Here is a 17,888-nt window from a genome sequence, read left to right on the forward strand (position 1 = left end):
TCTGTTTTGGTGGCATATGGAGGAGCATCAGCTATTTGGTTAGTAGTCATTATGTTATGGCTCCACATATATACTCATACTAGCTGCAGTACCTGGCTCTGCTTGGATAATAATAATAATAATAATAATAACAATAATTTAGTTAAATAGTTCTCTGTTATAATTACAGTTGCAAGAAAAAGTATGTGAACCCTTTGGAATTTCCTGGATTTGTACATAAATTGGTCATAAAATGTGTTCTGATCTTAATATAAGTCACAACAATAGACAAACACAGTCTGCTGAAACTAATACCACACAAACAATTATATGTTCTCATGTTTTTATTGAACACGCCATGTAAACATTCACAGTGCAGGGTGGACAAAGTATGTGAACCCCTAGGCTAATGACTTCTCCAAGAGCGAATTTGAGTCAGGAGTCAGCCAACCTGGAGTCCAATCAATAAGACGAGATTGGAGGTGTTGGTTAAAGCTGCCCTGCCCTATAAAAAACACACCAGTTTTGAGTTTGCCATTCTCAAGAAGCATTGCCTGATGTGAACCATGCCTCGCAGAAAAGAGCTCTCAGAAGACCTACGATTAAGAATTTTTGACTCGCATAAAGCTGGAAAGGGTCACAAAAATATCTCTAAAAGCCTTGATATCCATCAGTCCATGGTAAGACAAATTGTCTATAAATGGAGAAAGTTCAGCACTGTTGCTACTCTCACAAGGAGCGGGCATCCTGTAAAGACTGCAAGAGCACAGCGCAGAATGCTCAATGAGGTGAAGAAGAATCCTAGAGTGTCAGCTAAAGACTTACAGAAATCTCTGGCACATGCTAACATCTCTGTTGACGGATCTACCATACATAAAACACTGAACAACAATGGAGTCCATGGGAGGATACCACGGAGGAAGCACTGCTTTACAAAAAAACCCATTGCTGCACGTTTGAGGTTTGCAAAAGAGCACCTGAATGTTCCACAGCACTACTGGCAAAATATTCCGTGGACAGCGGAAACCAAAGTTGAGTTGTTTGGATGGAACACACAACACTATGTGTGGAGAAAAAAAGGCACAGCACACCAACATCAAAACCTCATCCCAACTGTGAAGTATGGTGGAGGGAGCATCATGGTTTGGGGCTGCTTTGCTGCCTCAGGGCCTGGACAGATTGCTATCATCAACAGAAAAATTAATTCCCATGTTTATCAAGACATTTTGCAGGAGAATTTAGGGCCATCTGTCCACCAATTGAAGCTCAACAGAAGATGGGTGATTTAACAGGACAACGACCCAAAGCACAGAAGTAGATCAACAACAGAATGGCTTCAACAGAAGAAAATACTCCTTCTGGAGTGGCCCAGCCCGATTGAGATGCTGTGGCATGACCTCAAGAGAGCGATTCACACCAGACAACCCAAGAATATTGCTGAACTGAAACAGTTTTGTAAAGAGGTATGGTCCAAAATTTCCCCTGACCGTTGTGCAGGTCTGATATGCAACTATAGGAAACGTTTGGTTGAGGTTATTGCTGCCAAAGGAGGGTCAACCAGTTATTAAATCCAAGGGTTAACATACTTTGTCCACCCTGCACTGTGAATGTTTACATGATGTGTTCAATAAAAACACGAGAACATATAATTGTTTGTGTGGTATAGTTTCAGCAGACTGTGTTTGTCTATTGTTGCGACTTAGATGAAGATCAGAACACATTTTATGACCAATTTATGCACAAATCCAGGAAATTCCAAAGGGTTCACATACTTTTTCTTGCAACTGTAACATAATACAGTACAGAAACAATGAAGTACAGAAAAGCTTTTCATAAAATACATAGAGCATGGAAATATTAAAAGGACAGTTTACGGAAATGCTTGAGTAAACAGGAAAGTCTTGAGATAATTTTTGTATGATTCTAGAGTGGGGGCCTGTCGAACTGTATAGGGATGCAGGTTCCATAGAGTTGGAGCCACATGGCTAAAAGCTCGACCCCCCAGATGAATTACGGGAGATTCTAGGTACTGTTAATAGTCCTTCATCTACAGATCGCAATAATCGAGTGGTCCAGTATTGAATCACAAACTTCAGGTTCCTTGGGCACTGATCATGTAGGACTTTGAATGTCAGCAAGCCAATCTTGAAGACGATTTGCAATTTTACCGGCAGCCAGTGGAGGGAGTAGATAATGGGTTTTATGTAGCTGGAATGGGGCTGGTTGGTTAACAGCCTGGCAGCTGCATTTTGTACCAGCTGTAAGCGGTGTAAATAGTTTGCTGGGAGACCAATGTAGAACACATTACAGTAGGCTAATCAAGATGATGCAAATGCATGTATGACATTAGGCAGATATTCAGAGGGAATGAAGTGCTTGATTCTGGCTATGTTCCTCAGATGAAAGAATGAGCATTTGACTGTGGTTGATAGCTGATGTTTAAGTGTCAAGCCACCATCCTGGACAACGCCAGGATTGCGCACATGATCAGTGGTTTGTAATTCTGAATCCCCAAGTGTAAGTACAGTTGGTTGGCTATGCTGCAATCTTGTCCTTTGATGTTGTGGTCCTATCATAAGGATGTCTGTTTTATCTGTATTCATTCACAGCCAACTGCCACTCATCCACTGGTGCTCAGCTAGACAGCCATTTAAGGTTGTTTGAGGTTTATAATTAAACCTTAATCAACAATAGATAGAGTTGAATATCGATCATATAATATGGTCCCTGTTGTTATGAAGTAGTTCTATGCTAGATGATGTAGGATGAAACAGACACAGAATAGGAGGAAAAAATAGCCCTGTTCATGTTCTTTGAACATATCATTGCACTAATCATCTTTGATGATGATTAATGTCAAGTCCTATGAGTTATGTAATTATTTTTACATTTTTATTATATTTTTCAGAAAATGGCAGTGGTGTGCTGCTGTCTGTGAGGCAGTGATGTTCTGCTGTCATGAAGCTGCAATGTGCAGCTGTTAGTGAGGCAGTGATATGCTGCTGTCAGTGAGGCAGGGATTTGCTGCTGTCAGTGTGGAAAGGATGTGCTGCTGTCAGTGAGGCAGTGATGTGCTGCTGTCAGTGAGGCAGGGATGTGCTGCTGTCAGTGAGGCAGGGATGTGCTGCTGTCAGTGAGGCAGGGATGTGCTGCTGTAAGTGAAGCAGGGATGTGTTGCTGTCAGTGGGCAGGGATGTGTTGCTGTCATTGAGGCAGGGATGTGCTGCTGTCAGTGGGCAGTTATGTGCTGCTTTCAATGAGGCAGGAATGTGCTTTTGTCAGTGAAGCAGTGATATGCTGTTGTCAGAGAGGCAGTGATGTGCTGCTGTCAGTGAGGCAGTGATGTGCAGCTGTCAGTGAGGCAGTGATGTGCAGCTGTCAGTGAGGCAGGGATGTGCTGCTGTCAGTGGGCAGGGATGTGCTTCTGTCAGTGTTGCAGGGATGTGCTGCTGTCAGTGAGGCAGTGATGTGCTGCTGTCGGTGAGGCAGGGATGTGCTGCTGTCGGTGAGGCAGGGATGTGCTGCTGTCAATGAAGCAGGGGTGTGCTGCTGTCCGTGGGCAGGGATGTGCTGCTGTCAGTGAGGCAGGGATGTGCTGCTGTCAGTGAGGCAGGGATGTGCTGCTGTCGGTGAGAGAGGGATGTGCTGCTATCAGTGAAGCAGGGATGTGCTGCTGTCGGTGGGCAGGGATGTACTGCTGTCAGTGTGGTAGGGATGTGCTGCTGTCAGTGAGGCAGGGATGTGCTGCTGTCAGTGAGGCAGGGATGTGCTGCTGTCAGTGAGGCAGGGATGTGCTGCTGTCAGTGAGGCAGGGATGTGCTGCTGTCAATGAGGCAGGGATGTGCTGTTGTCAGTGAGGCAGGGATGTGCTGCTGTCAATGAGGCAGGGATGTGTTGCTGTCAGTGAGGCAGGGATGTGTTGCTGTCAGTGAGGCAAGGATGTGCTGCTGTCAGTGGGCAGGGATGTGCTGCTGTCACTGTCAGCAATATTGCATAAAGTCACTCGTACTGTATATTATTTTTAATGCCCTCATATTCCCACCTGTGAGTATGCCAACAGCTTATCATGTGCGGAATGTAATGAAGTCTGAGTTTGACGGCTGTGCAGGATGCCGGCCGAACTTGGACATTTTTTTAAAAGGGGAGTTACGTACAAAGTATGCTTTAGCCTTGTATATGATAGCCCCTATAAAAAAAAACATCAGAGTATGGACTTCATCACATCCCTGCCCATGTCTGTGTTAGACTAGGAGTGTGTCGCTTGCCTATGATATCACAGCAAATGCCACATTTCCTCAGACTGAGCTCCCATATTCCCCCTGCTACAATAAGAAGTGCCAGGTGTATAACATTTAAGTGTGATTGGTTTGCCATTTCCATGGGGGGAAGGGCCACCACCTAGGTTGCTTTTAAACCTAGCACTGGAACTGTATGTGTCTGGTGACACTACATCTACCCCCTGCCTTTCAAACCGCGCACATGCCCTACAAGAATACAGGTTGCTTAAAAAGCATAAGTGAGCATAAGTCTAACAGACACTGCAGCAACAGGCAGGGCGTCAAAACATTTATGGGCTGGGGGGGCAAGATAGACCCTAATTTGGTGCCCCTGGGGGTGGGACCACTGGGGAGCAGGAGGCGGTACTACTGGAAGGCGGCAGTGGCACCGCGGTGGGGAGGGTGGGAAGAGAGAGGGAGAGTATCAGGGAAAGAAAGAGCGAGAGAGAGAGACTAAGTGTCAGGAAGAAAGAGAGAGGACAGTGGTGGTCATTCCAAGTTGGCGCTCGCTAGCAGTTTTTAGCAGCCGTGCAAACGCTATGCCGCCGCCCTCTGGGAGTGTATTTTAGCTTAGCAGAAGTGCGAACGAAAGGATTGCAGAGCGGCTACAAAATAATTTTGTGCAGTTTCAGAGTAGTTTCAGACCTACTCAGCGCTTTCGATCACTTCAGACTGTTCAGTTCCTGTTTTGACATCACAAACACGCCCTGCGTTCGCCCAGCCACGCCTGCATTTTTGTTGGCACGCTTGCGTTTTTCCGAACACTCCCTGAAAACGGTCAGTTGACACCCAGAAAAGCCCACTTCATGTCAATCATTCTGCGGCCAGCAGTGCAACTGAAAAGCTTCGCTAGACCCTGTATGAAACTACATCGTTCGTTGTAATAGTACGTCGCGCGTGCGCATTGTACCGCATACGCATGCGCAGAAGTGCCTTTTTTTACCTCATCGCTGCACAGCGAACGAATGCAGCTAGCGATCAACTCGGAATGACCCCCAGTGTCTGGTAGAGAGAGACAGTGTCAAGGAGAGAGAGGCGCAAGAGGAGAGAGTGTTAGGGAGAGAAAGAGAGAGAAGAGTGAGAGTGTTAGGTAGAGAGAGTGAGAGTGTTAGAGAGAGAGAGAGAGAGAGAGAGAGGAGAGAGGGTGTTGGAGAGAGAGAGGAGAGAAAATATTAGGGAGAGAGAGAGAAGCGAGAGTGTTAGGGAGAGAGAGTGTTACAGAGAGAGAGGAGAGAGTGTTAGGGAGAGAAAGAGAGAGAGGAGTGAGAGTGTTAGGGAGAGAGAGTGAGAGAAGAGTGTTAGAGAGAGAGAGAGGAGAAAGAGGGTGTTGGAGAGCGAGAGAGAGACAGAGAGAGGAGAGAAAATGTTAGGGAGAGAGAGAGAAGCGAGAGTGTTAGGGATAGAGAGAGTGTTACAGAGAGAGAGGAGAGAGTGTTAGGGAGAGAAAGAGAGAGGAGCGAGAGTGTTAGGGAGAGAGAGAGGAGAGAGAGTGTTAGGGAGAGAGAGTGAGAGAAGAGTGTTAGAGAGAGAGAGAGGAGAAAGAGGGTGTTGGAGAGCGAGAGAGAGACAGAGAGAGGAGAGAAAATGTTAGGGAGAGAGAGAGAAGCGAGAGTGTTAGGGATAGAGAGAGTGTTACAGAGAGAGAGGAGAGAGTGTTAGGGAGAGAAAGAGAGAGGAGCGAGAGTGTTAGGGAGAGAGAGAGGAGAGAGAGTGTTAGGGAGAGAGAGGAGAGAGAGTGTTAGGGAGAAGAAGAGAGAGAGAGTGAAAGTGTTAGGGTGAGAGTGTTAGGGAGAGAAAGAGAGAAAGGAGCAAGAGTGTTGAGGGGATAGAGAGAGAGAGAGGAGCGAGAGTGTTAGGGAGTGAGAGAGAGAGGAGCAAGAGTGTTAGGGAGAGAAAGAGAGGAGAGAGAGTGTTAGGGAGAGAGAGAGAGAGGAGAAGAGAGAGTGTTGGGGAGAGAAAGAGAGAGATAGGAGTGAGAGTGTTAAGGAGAGAGAGAGAGGAGAGTGTTAGGGGGAGAGAGAGAGCAAGAGTGTTAGGGAGAGAGAGAGAGAGTGTTACGGAGAGAAAGAGAGATAGGAGCAAGAGTGTTAGCGAGAGAGAGTGGTAGAGAGAGAGTGTTAGGGAGAGAAAGAGAGAGAGGAGCGAGAGTGTTAGGGAGAGAGAGAGGAGAGAGAGTGTTAGGGAGAGAGATAGAAGTGACAGTATTAGGGAGAGAGAGTGAAGAGACATTGTTAGGGAGAGAGAGGAGAGAGAGTGTTAAGGTCTATACACAGTGGCGGATCTTGCCACGGGCAAGCAGGACTTTTGCCCGAGGCGCCGCCTTCCGGAGGGCGCCGTCGCCATCCGGAGGGCGCCGCACCATGGCAAGATCCGCCACTGTGCAAAGTGCCCCCCAGCAGTGCCCCCGCGCTGTGCCTCCCCCCGCTGTGAGAAAGGAACCAGACGCTACGCGTCTAGTTTCCCTTCATGGTGCTGGTCCCCCCCGCTGTGAAAGGAATCAGACGCTAAGCGTCTAGTTTCCCTTCATGGAGAGGACCTTTGCTGTGCGATGTGCGATGACGTCATCGCGCACCGCACAGCATTGTAGCATAGACGCTAGGGGTCATAATTGACCTCTAGTGCCTATGCTGTGCTATGGGGGAGTCGTCATGACTGACTTCTCTCCCATAGATCCGAGGAGAAGAGCGGCACCGGGGGGAGGTCTGCAGCTCTGGAATCAGGAGCGGGGTATAGTAAGTATACTTTGTTTTTGTGTTTTTGTTATTTCCTTTCAGCGGCGCTACAAATGGGGGCGTGACTGACCATGCCCCCACATTAAGCCACGCCCCTAACTTTTGTCCGGGGCGCCACAAGGGCAAGAACCGGGCCTGTCTATACACATGGAGCGATATGGCTGAGCGATTTTGACTATATAGTCAAAATCGCTCAGAAAGTCAGTGCATATAACTCTGTGTGTACACAGCCAGCGATAGCGATGCGCGTCCCCGCCAGGCAAGTCAATTTCGACTAGGTCGCTGGAAAAGTAAAAGCATCCCCCTATTTAAATGAGTTAGCCAAAATCGCCCATAGCCAAAATCACTTGCACACTTAGTCAAAATCGCTGGTAAAGTTAGTCAAATTCTCCCACTGCAAGTTCAAGAGAAATCGCTCAGTCAAAATCTCTCATTGTTAAAATCTCTCGTGTGTATGCACCTTTAGGGAGAGAGAGAGGGGAGAGAGAGTGTTAGGGAGCGAAAGAGAGAGAGAGGAGCGAGTGTTAGGGAGAGAAAGAGAGACAGCGAGAGTGTTAGGGAGAGAGTGGAGAGGGAGAGTGTGTTATAGGCCCTACACACATGCCGATATTCTGAAAGATATGAACGATCTCGTTCATAAATGAACGAGAACTCGTTCATATCTTTCAGTGTGCAGACTCCAGCGATGAACGATGCGCGGCCCCGCGCTCGTTCATCGCTGATCTCCCGTCGGCTGTGCATGCAGGCCAATATGGACGATCTCGTCCATATTTGCCTGCACTTCAATGCAGCCGGGTGACGGGGGGAGTGAAGAAACTTCACTCCCCCCGTCACTGCCCCCCCGCCGCCGGGTTGCTCGTCGGCCGTATCGGCCGTCGGGCACCTCGGCGGCGCATCGCCGAGTGTGTAGGGCCCCTTAGGGAGAGAAAGAGAGAGAGAGGAGCATGAGTGTTAGGGAGAGAAGTGAGAGAGAGAGAGAGAGAGAGAGAGAGAGAGAGATGAGAGAGTGTTAGGGAGAGAGTGTTAGGGAGAGAAAGAGAGAGAGAGGAGCGAGAGTGTTAGGGAGAGAAGTGAGAGAGAGAGATGAGAGAGTGTTAGGGAGGGAGAGAAAGAGAGAGAGAGAGGAGCGAGAGTGTTAGGGAGAGAAAGAGAGAGAGAGGAGCGGGAGTGTTAGGTAGAGAGAGAGATGAGAGAGTGTTAGGGAGAGAGAGAGTGTGGGCCTAATTCATACCTGATCGTAGCCCACCCCCGCAGAAGTACAAAAGCATTGCACAGCGGCAATGTTTTTGCACTTCAGGAGTAGCTCCCAGCCAGCGCAGGTTTTTCGTGCTGGCCGGGAGCTACTCATCGCTGCCGAGGCGACGTCAATATTTGCTTTGTCAATGTAATCTGACATTTTGTAATTCTGCACCAAGGTAGAAATGTCTGATGCTTTAGGGGTCTATGTACTAAGCCTTGGAGAGAGATAAAGTGGACCGAGATAAAGTACCAGTCAATTAGCTCCTAACCACCATGTTATAGTTTGTGTTGGAAAAATGACTTTATCTCTCTCCAAGTCTTAGTACATAGCCCACTAAAGCATCAGACATTTCTAACTATTTCTACATTTCTACCAATTAGTTGTTAGTATATTTTTTTGAACTTTGACTTATGTTCTTATACTATGCATTCCTCTTTTCAGTGTCATCTACCAGTATTTCTGAGCTGGTCTCTGTTGTCAGTGACCTTCTCCAGTTTATGGGCGGGGTGGTGCATAATCAACCCTTAAACTGATTACGCTGCAGCCTAGGGTGACAGGACTTGAGGGGAAGCATACTTGCCTGCCTGACCCTCTCCATAAGGGAGAAAATGCTCTGCTCCTGGACTTTCCTGGTAATGTATGATTGCCATCACCTGTGGTGAGCTAGTTAATTGATAAGAAAGGTGTTTCACCACAGGTGATGTCAATCATACATTACCAGGAAAGTCCAGGAACAGAACATTTTCTCCCTCATGGAGAGGGTCAGGTAGGCAAATATGGAGTGGGGGCATCACATAGTTGGAGAGTAAAATGAAAGCCTTATTCATTCCATGTTGGCGGCAGCCATGCGGCTTGATTAAAGAAGTTTGTTAGTTATCCAGTGGCAGTGTTGAGGGAAGATTCAGAAAATGATCACCAGTTGGCTATAGCGATGTGACCATGTAACTTACTCTGAAAACCTTATATTTATGTACATTGTACTACAACACAGTCTGGGTAGCCCAAAGAGCTGCATGTAATTATATCTAGAGTCCTTCTTGCATTTCCTAGAAGCCTAATTCTGCTATGAACTCCATAAACACCATTAGATGTCAAACTCAAACATGTCAGTACTATCAGTTGAATAACCTTCATTATCTGCATATGTGCAGCATGCATGGGGATTTCCTGAGCACACATACTCTGATTAGTAGTTTTACAGGGGGTGCTACAAGTGTATTAGCTTAGTGCACAGGTTCTCAAACTCGGTCCTCAGGACCCCACACAGTGCATGTTTTGCAGGTCTCCTCACAGAATCGCAAGTGAAATAATTAGCTCCACCTGTGGACCTTTTAAAATGTGTCAGTGAGTAATTAATACACCTGTGCACCTGCTGGGTTACCTGCAAAACATGCACTGTGTGGGGTCCTGAGGACCGAGTTTGAGAACCTATGGCTTAGTGCATCTGGAAACCTTAATCAGGCCCATGGAGGAAGGTGGCCAAGCTCCAGTGCTGATCATCCACACCTTCTGACTGACATTTGCCCATACATATTTCCTTGCAAGTTTTCCTCCATTTAATACGAAGTACTGTATGTGTGGTAGGCAGAGTGTTGGATTCCTATTCTGTCTAGAACAGAGGTTCTCAAACTCGGTCCTCGGGAGCCCACACAGTGCATGTTTTGCAGGTCTCCTCACAGAATCGCAAGTGAAATAATTAGCTCCACCTGTGGACCTGCTGGGTTACCTGCAAAACATGCACTGTGTGGGCTCCCGAGGACCGAGTTTGAGAACCTCTGGTCTAGAATAACATCCTTGGTGTATTCTTATTTCCAGTCTCAGGTTAAGCTAGCATGAGGACTAGGCTGAGTTTTAGGTATGTCTTAAAATGCAATGTTATTTCTCAAAGAGGGGCCTGTACAATGTATAATATGATCATATCACAGGGATGGCTCAGCCTGTGCTACGTACCATTTTTCAGAAGTATCCTCAGGAGAGGCTGGCATACCCCCGAAGGAGGTCTGGATCCCATATAAGAAACTGGAACCAGGAATGAAAGAATTTTATCTCCGAAACTATCAGGTATCTCAAACTACTCCCTTTTTGCAGTCTACTGTGGTATAGCAGCCCTGCATAATGATTCATTTTACCCAGGTATTAATAAACTAAACTACTTAAACCACTTCTGAACAATGTATATTAGCAACCAAAATCTGTTGTCTGCATATTCTAACCAAACAGTTAAATATTAGGTCTGATTGAGAGTCACACGCAAAGAGGATTGTCTGTTAGTGTATAACGAAGTCTCAATGGACACTAAAACTGGAAGACATTGAGCTTTAGGGATCTATTTACTAAGCCTTGGGTGGAGATAAAGTGGACGGAGATAAAGTCCCAGCCCGTCAGCTCCTAACTGCTATATTACAGGCTTTGTAACATGAAAAATGGCAGTTAGGAGCCGATAGGCTGGTACTTTATCTCCAGCCACTTTATCTCCGCCCAAGGCTTAGTAAATAGACCAATTAGTCCCTACCAAGTGTGTAAGTGGGAGTGAAGACTGAGGCTCAGCAAGTGAGATTGTGCACTGAAGTGACTAGGACAAAGATGCTGGTGAGATATTTTTGTGTGTAATTTGCAGTGTGGTCAGCCCCCTTTTAACCACTTGCTTGGCATGGTTGCGTCAGATGCGACCATACCAGCAAGTGTTTTATCTGACCTGGTCACACAGGATGCGACCAGTAAGATAAAGAGTGTTAGCAGCTGCAGAGAAGAGAAACTTCCCTCCACTGCTGCCCTCAGAGGGACTAGAAGGTCCCTCTGCCTCCCTGCACCCTCTCCTCAGTGTTGCCGTGCTGCCGATCACTGTTGATCGGTCGGAACGGCAGGACCCCCACCCAGCGGCTGCAGACAATGGCAGCCGCTGGGAAAGTGTAAAACAAACCCCCCCAAGCCCCCCCCCCCACTGTGTACCTGACTGCTGTCTTGGGATTAAAAAGTAACGTTGCAATGTTACCGATCTTCCAGACAGATGTTCCGATGTTTGAGAAAAATTATTTTATTTTTTTAAATTTAAAAAAAAAAAATTCTTCTTTTTTTTTTTATTTTTTTTTTTAACTATAATCATTTTGGGTATGGCTAAATTCACCCAATTCACTCATTAAAAAAAAAACGACAATTTCTGAGTGGTTTTGGGGGGCGAAAATCGTCAGTTAAGTGGTTATGTTCACAGATTTGAAAGATATAAGCATGGTATCTCACACTCCATACTGATGTCAAGTCCTATACCTAGACAAGTTCAGGTTCCCCCCTCTTCCACTTAACCCATCTTCTGAGAATGGCCAGTGTTTAATCTCAGTATGGTTTTATTATTTTATTCTAAACAGCTTCTTACACATTCTCCAAGTGTGACAAGATTGGAACAATGGCCCAGATTTATCAAGCCTTGGAGAGTGATAAATTGCTCGGTGATAAAATACCAGCCAATCAGCTCCAAATTGCCATGTCACATTTGAGAAATGACAGTTAGGAGCTGATTGATTGGTACTTTATCACAACGCAATGTATCACTCTCCAAGGCTTGGTAAATCTGGGCCTGTGTCTCGCTTATTCTTCATGGGAGTCAAATACTGTATTGCTGGAAGAAAATTTATTTGGACTTCAGCGTCACAGTGTGTTATGATGACTGAATGTCATCCCCGGCTCTCTCTGCAGCACACAGTGGAGGAAGCTGGGCTTAGGACTTGTGCTTAGTGGCAGTTTTTGACACTCATTATTTTCAGTGACCAGCGTTATCGTCTATTTGTGGGCAAGAATGGGTTGCTAGGAGTGCATCTTCAATCTCCAGCAAAAAATGTCCCCATCATGACATTTGGCTCAGATGTGTACGCTAATGAAGTAGAAGTTGCAGCCACTGCTGCAAAGTAATGCTAATGCCATAGCAGATAGGCTTTCTACTGAAACGCCCAACGGCTGTGGCTCTAATCCGCTGCAGTGCGCAAAATAGTCTCACCATCGAGTGGACATTGGCTGCACCATCCGACATTAGAGAAGCCCTATAGTTGCTCAGAATGTCTGACGGTACATGGCCACCGTGTCAGTGGAACTGTGTCTTCTAACGCAGTCCCTGAATCCAACATGCCCACCAATAAAAGCCAGCTCCTAATCACATCCATTAGTAACCATTGCGATGCATGTTTAGTGCGTTGAGGACACATGCACAAATTTAAATGTGTACAGTAAACCTCTGAATCAGGTGCATTATCCATGTGAGTAATTATCACGGATTACCTAGTAAACTTAACAACAGTACCAAATGTCAAACTGCAGCAATAATGGCAAATAAGGTACTAGAATGCATAAAATTGGGAATTGAGACAAGGGATGAAAGTGTAATCCTACCGTTATATAAATCATTGGTACGGCCACATCTTGAATATTGTGTACAGTTCTGGTCACCACAGTATGAAAAAGATATCTTAGAGTTTGATAGGGTTCAGAGGCGAGCTACAAAGTTGATAAAGTGGTTAGAGGCACTGGAAAATGAGGAGAGGCTTACTAGGTTAAATATGTTTACACTTGAAAAAAGGCGTCTAAGAGGAGACATTATAAATACAGTATTCATAAATATATAGAGGGACAATACATGGAGCGAACAGGAGATCTGTTTATTGAGATATCTCTAAACAGGACACGTGGACACCTTCTGAGGTTAGAGGAGAGGAGGTTTTTTACCCAGCGAAGGAGGGGGTTCTTCACAGTAAGGGCAGTAAGGATCTGGAATTCTTTGCCAGAGAAGGTAGTAATGGCAGACTCGGTCAATAAGTGTAAAAACGGGTTAGATAAATTTCTAACTGAAAAAGATATCCATGGGTATAGCATCTAAAATGAATGCATTTTAGAAAAACTATGGGTGAATTTATGGGGTATCCGTTTGATCAGAGCCAGATTAAGGGGGGGGGGGGTCACAGGGGGTCAGTACCCCAGGCCATCTAATCTTAGGGGGCCCCCTGGCTAGAGCTGTTCTGCCTCTGACACAACCGCCCCCTGCTGTCTTGCACACTGAAGTCACGCTGCGTCGCTGAGTGGCAGCACGAAGGGTTACGCAGCTACTGTACAGTGTACAGCAGTAGCAGCCAGTAGCAGACCACACCTCCTCCCAGCGTCTCTTCAGAGAGATGGACCAAGCGGATTGAAGCAGAGACTGAACAGACCTCTGACTCAGGCTTGCCTACCCTCCCGCATTCAGCGGGAGGCTCACGCTTTTTGATTGAGCCTCCCGCTGCCCCGCAAACCCAGCTTCTCCTCCCGGTTATTATGGGTCCCTCTGACAATCTGAACTGCGCATGCGCAAGTCCAGAGATTGCCGGGGGGCGTGCCCTGCAGTTATTGCCGCTATTGGTGACTGCTCTGCAGATGCAGTGTGCGTGGAGGCTCTTCTTCACTGCAGCCTGCCTCAGTGCGGGACAGGAGCTGCAGACAGAGACTGCACCCTGCCACAGCTGTGAGGCCCGAAGGGGGTGCGGGGTAAGCAATGCAGGGAGGCACCGTGTCGGAGAGTTGCTCTCCCTGCTGCACAACTATCAGCTGTTGGAGAACAGCAGTGCCGTTCGTTATGGCCAGGTCTCTGCGCCCTCACCTCCCCCCTCGCTCACCTCCCCACTCAGGACAGATACAGCTGCTGCACCATCCAGAAGCCGAGGCCCCGCCCCTTTCACAGGCCCCGCCCCTCCCACGACCCGCGATCCCCCCTCCCCTCCACCCAAATTGTGAGGGTTGGAACCAGCACAGAGCTCGTACAGGTAAGAGCACTGTGTGGTCACATTTTTAATGCTCAGCCGCCAATAAGACATCTCTAGAAAGCATCATCATATTGTCATTATATGTGCCCAGTATTTTTCTATTAAAATTACAGTGTTTGGTCTGAATTAAACCCAGCTCCGTGATTTGTGTCCTTTAAACCTGACATCCCTGACACAGGATGGAGCACTGTAGGCAGGGCTGGCACAATGTGCTCAGCAAACACAGCAATGCAGGGGTAGGCTTCTATCAGTTTTCACTTCGGGGAGTCCTACTACTAGCAACATTGGGCCTCATTCAGACCCGATCGCACACTGCCTTTTTTCACAGCCGTGCGATCGGGTCTGAACAGCGCATGCACCGCAATGCACGGGCGTGTCGGGGATCGCCGGGCAGCAACAAAACTTAAGAAAGCTATCGCACTGGCGATCACAAAGAAGATTGACAGGAAGAAGGCGGTCGTGGGTGGCAGCTCACAGTTTTCTGGGAGTGTCCGGAAAAACATAGGCGTGCCCAATCATTCAGGAGGAGGACTCCTGACGTCACCACCGGCTCGGATCGTCGCAGTGGCTGAGTAAGTCCTGGGCTGTGCAGAGACTGCACAAACGGTTTGTGCAGCTCACTGCACAGCCGATCGCACCCCTGCACAGCCCTAACCCCCTCCCCTGTAGGTGGCGAAATCCTGGTCGCAGCAGTGCAAAAAAACGCCGGCGTACGACCAGGTCTGAATGAGGGGCATTGGCCCTCATTCAGGCCTGATCGCTCGCTAGCAGTTTTTTGCAGCGCTTCGATCAGATAGTCGCCGCCTACAGGGGAGTGTATTTTAGCTGTGCAATCGCATGTGCAGCCGAGCTGTACAGAGTTGCTCAGAACTTACTCAGCCTCTGTGATCTCTTCAGCCTGTCCGGGCCCGGAACTGACGTCAGACACCCGCCCTGCAAACGCTTGGGAACGCCTGCATTTTTCCAACCACTCCCAGAAAACGGTCAGTTGACACCCACAAACGCCTTCTTCCTGTCAATCACCTTGCGATCGGCTGTGCGAATGGATTCTTCGTAAAACCCATCACACAGCAACGATCCACTTTGTACCCGTGCCTACACATTGCGGTGCCTACGCAAGCGCAGTTCTGACATGATTGCAGTGCTGCAAAAAAAGCTAGCGTGCGATCAGGTCTGAATGAGGGCCTTTGCGAGTATAACAGGCGCTACTACTGTGGGCGTTCTGTGTATAAGCGGCACTACTACTATGGGCGTTATGTGTATAAGTGGCGCTACTACTGTGGGTGTTATGTATAAGTGGCACTACTATGGACGTTATGTGTATAATCGGTGATACTACTGGAGGCATTATGTGTAAAAGCGGCGATACTACTGGGGTCATTATGTGTATAAGTGGCGATGCTACTGGGGCATTATTTGTATAAGTGGTGCTACTACTGGGGGCTACTAGTGGGCACATTATGTCTATGTGGGCATTATGTATAAGTGCCACTACTACTGTGGCGTTATATGTATAAGCAGCGCTACTACTGTGGGCGTTATGTGTATAAGGGGCACTACTACTGGGGGCATTATGTCTATAAGAGGCAATACTACTGTGGGCAGCCGTCACTTCCAGCTAGTCTTCAAGGTGATGTATGTCACCTTGACTACTAGCCGGAAGTGACGGATCAGACTTACCCAATCCCTAAACAACAGCTTAAACATCTTTTTGTTGACCCACCGGAAGTGACATATCCTTGCTGTTTCCATAGCGATCTATAGTGATAGGGAAGCACGCTGTGCGCAGCAGAGGATCATGGGACTATTATATTAGTATATATATTTTTTATATATATATATATATATATATATATATATATATATATAGAGATCAGGTGTTCACAGCGGCACCAGATTGGTAGATTAGGGGTATGTACTAGGAAACTTGAGATTGATTTACCACACATTTCTGGACCTTGAAAAAGACCCCAGCATGGGGTATAAACGCGTTGGCCTGTAGCAGAGGAAACCAGGTGGAGTGACTTATACGAGTTCGGGTATTCAACAACTGAGCCCGCATCAGCTGTGCACCCGGGACTTTTTACTGAGTGAAGCGCTCTTTGTACTGCCTTCTGACAGTTCACATTACATTCGGTAATTGTCACAAGTTTAACCACTTGGGATCATTTGCCTGTTGTGTGAAGTTTTTATGTGTTTAATGTGATGTTAATTACATTTTAATGTATTAAATAGTACTTCACTATATTTGCATTGTTACCTTCTCTCCACTGGGTAATTAAGGACGAGCCCAATATTAAGAAAGGAGAGTGTAATAAGAGACGACAACTCCTGCATGACCATCATATGCAGTAGCGCTAGTTAACTTATTCAATTCTTTGCATGTGATTTGGTGTAGGTGTGAGGGAACCTTTGTATATAATATAGAACTTGCCTGGCTGCTTTGTTTGAGCGCACTCTTAGGCATTCATATACTGTATGCACTTTGGTGCTAGTGCAGACCCCGGGATGCAGCCACGGGGGAGCTACTTGGTCTTCCCAGAATCAGCACACACCAAGGCACATACACTACTACTGTTCGCTCCTCTGTAATCCAGTCGAATACACTACTGTTCTCTCTAGAGTAACCCAGGAGCATATACTACTGTTCCCTCCAGGTGTGACCCACGAAGGATCCCCTCATTCTGTAATGTGGTGGCAGAGCAAAATATATTAGAAGGATAGAACAGTAAATTTTCAAACTTTATAGTATATACGGTATATATATATATATATATATATATATATATATATATATACATACATACATACATACATACATACATACATACATACATACATATAGAGTGAGAGTATGTCTGGGTGTGTGTATACAAACACACAATCCCGCACCAGTGTATATAGATTTTCTACTTGTGTGTATCTACTAACAAATGTACACGGTACATTACTATAGAGTGCACCTATATACTTTTTTTTAATTTTTATTGCTGCTTTAAGTACTAGGACACACCCCTGAGTGGCAATAAATACACCCATAGGTGGAGCTAGGCACATCCGTTGAGCGGAGCATGACACGCCCCCGCAACGGCACGCCATTCTGCTACCACCTGGAATTTCCCTGAAACTAGTTTTCAAAAGTAGGCAAGTATGCTCTGACTGCAGCTGATTAAAAGTGGCAGAGGTCAAACAAGTAAAGAAATCTGGACTTTGAAAAGGGGAGTGCCAATCCCACACAGTGATACCAGTAGCATGTGTTTCAGTGTGCACTGTGCAGCAGTGGGCTGGGGGGGAATATATCATGAAGGCATCTTCTGTGTGAATGTATGCCATGAAGTGTGTATGTTAGTAAGTGTGTTTGTGTCAGTGTGTGTATTTGTGTCAGTAAGTGTGTTAGTGTGTGCATGTCAGTAGGTTTGTGTGTCAGTAAGAGGTATCAGTCAATAAGTGGTGTCTATGTCAGACTGTCAGAGTCAGTCAGTCAGTCGTATCTGTGAATAAGTGTGTTGTGTGTGTGAGTAAGGGGTATCTGTGTTAGTAGGTTTTCTCTGTGTCAGTAAGGTGTGTCTGTAAATATGTATGATAAATAATGTGCCAGTAAATAGTGTCAGTAAGGTATATCTGTCAGTAAGTGGAATCTGTGTCCATAAGTGTGTATTTCAGTAAGTGTTTGTGTCAGTAAATGTTTGTATCAGTAACTTGTATCTGTATAACTAAGGGGTGGCTCTCAGTATGCATATGCCAATAAGTGGTGTGTAAGTAAGGTGTAAGTGTTTGTCTGTGTCAGTAAGGGTGTCTGTCAGTAAGTGTGTTTGTGTCAGTAAGCGGTGTCTGTGTCATTAAGTGTGTGTGTGTGTGTGTGTGTGTGTGTGTGTGTGTGTGT

The 17,888-nt window shown here is 46.5% G+C and overlaps 1 protein-coding gene across 1 annotated transcript in view; it reads left to right on the forward strand.

Annotated features, from left to right (window-relative positions):
• The window catches only part of LOC135039826 (platelet-activating factor acetylhydrolase 2, cytoplasmic-like), a 142,342-nt gene that overhangs the window by 49,002 nt on the left and 75,452 nt on the right, over positions 1-17,888 (forward strand). Inside the window, exon 5 of the mRNA XM_063954761.1 lies at positions 10,154-10,289. Coding sequence (XP_063810831.1) covers positions 10,154-10,289 — 136 coding nt within the window. The remainder of the gene's footprint in view (positions 1-10,153; positions 10,290-17,888) is intronic.

The sequence above is a fragment of the Pseudophryne corroboree genome, chromosome 2 (assembly GCF_028390025.1).
Source record: "Pseudophryne corroboree isolate aPseCor3 chromosome 2, aPseCor3.hap2, whole genome shotgun sequence".
NCBI classification, from domain to species: Eukaryota; Metazoa; Chordata; class Amphibia; order Anura; family Myobatrachidae; genus Pseudophryne; species Pseudophryne corroboree.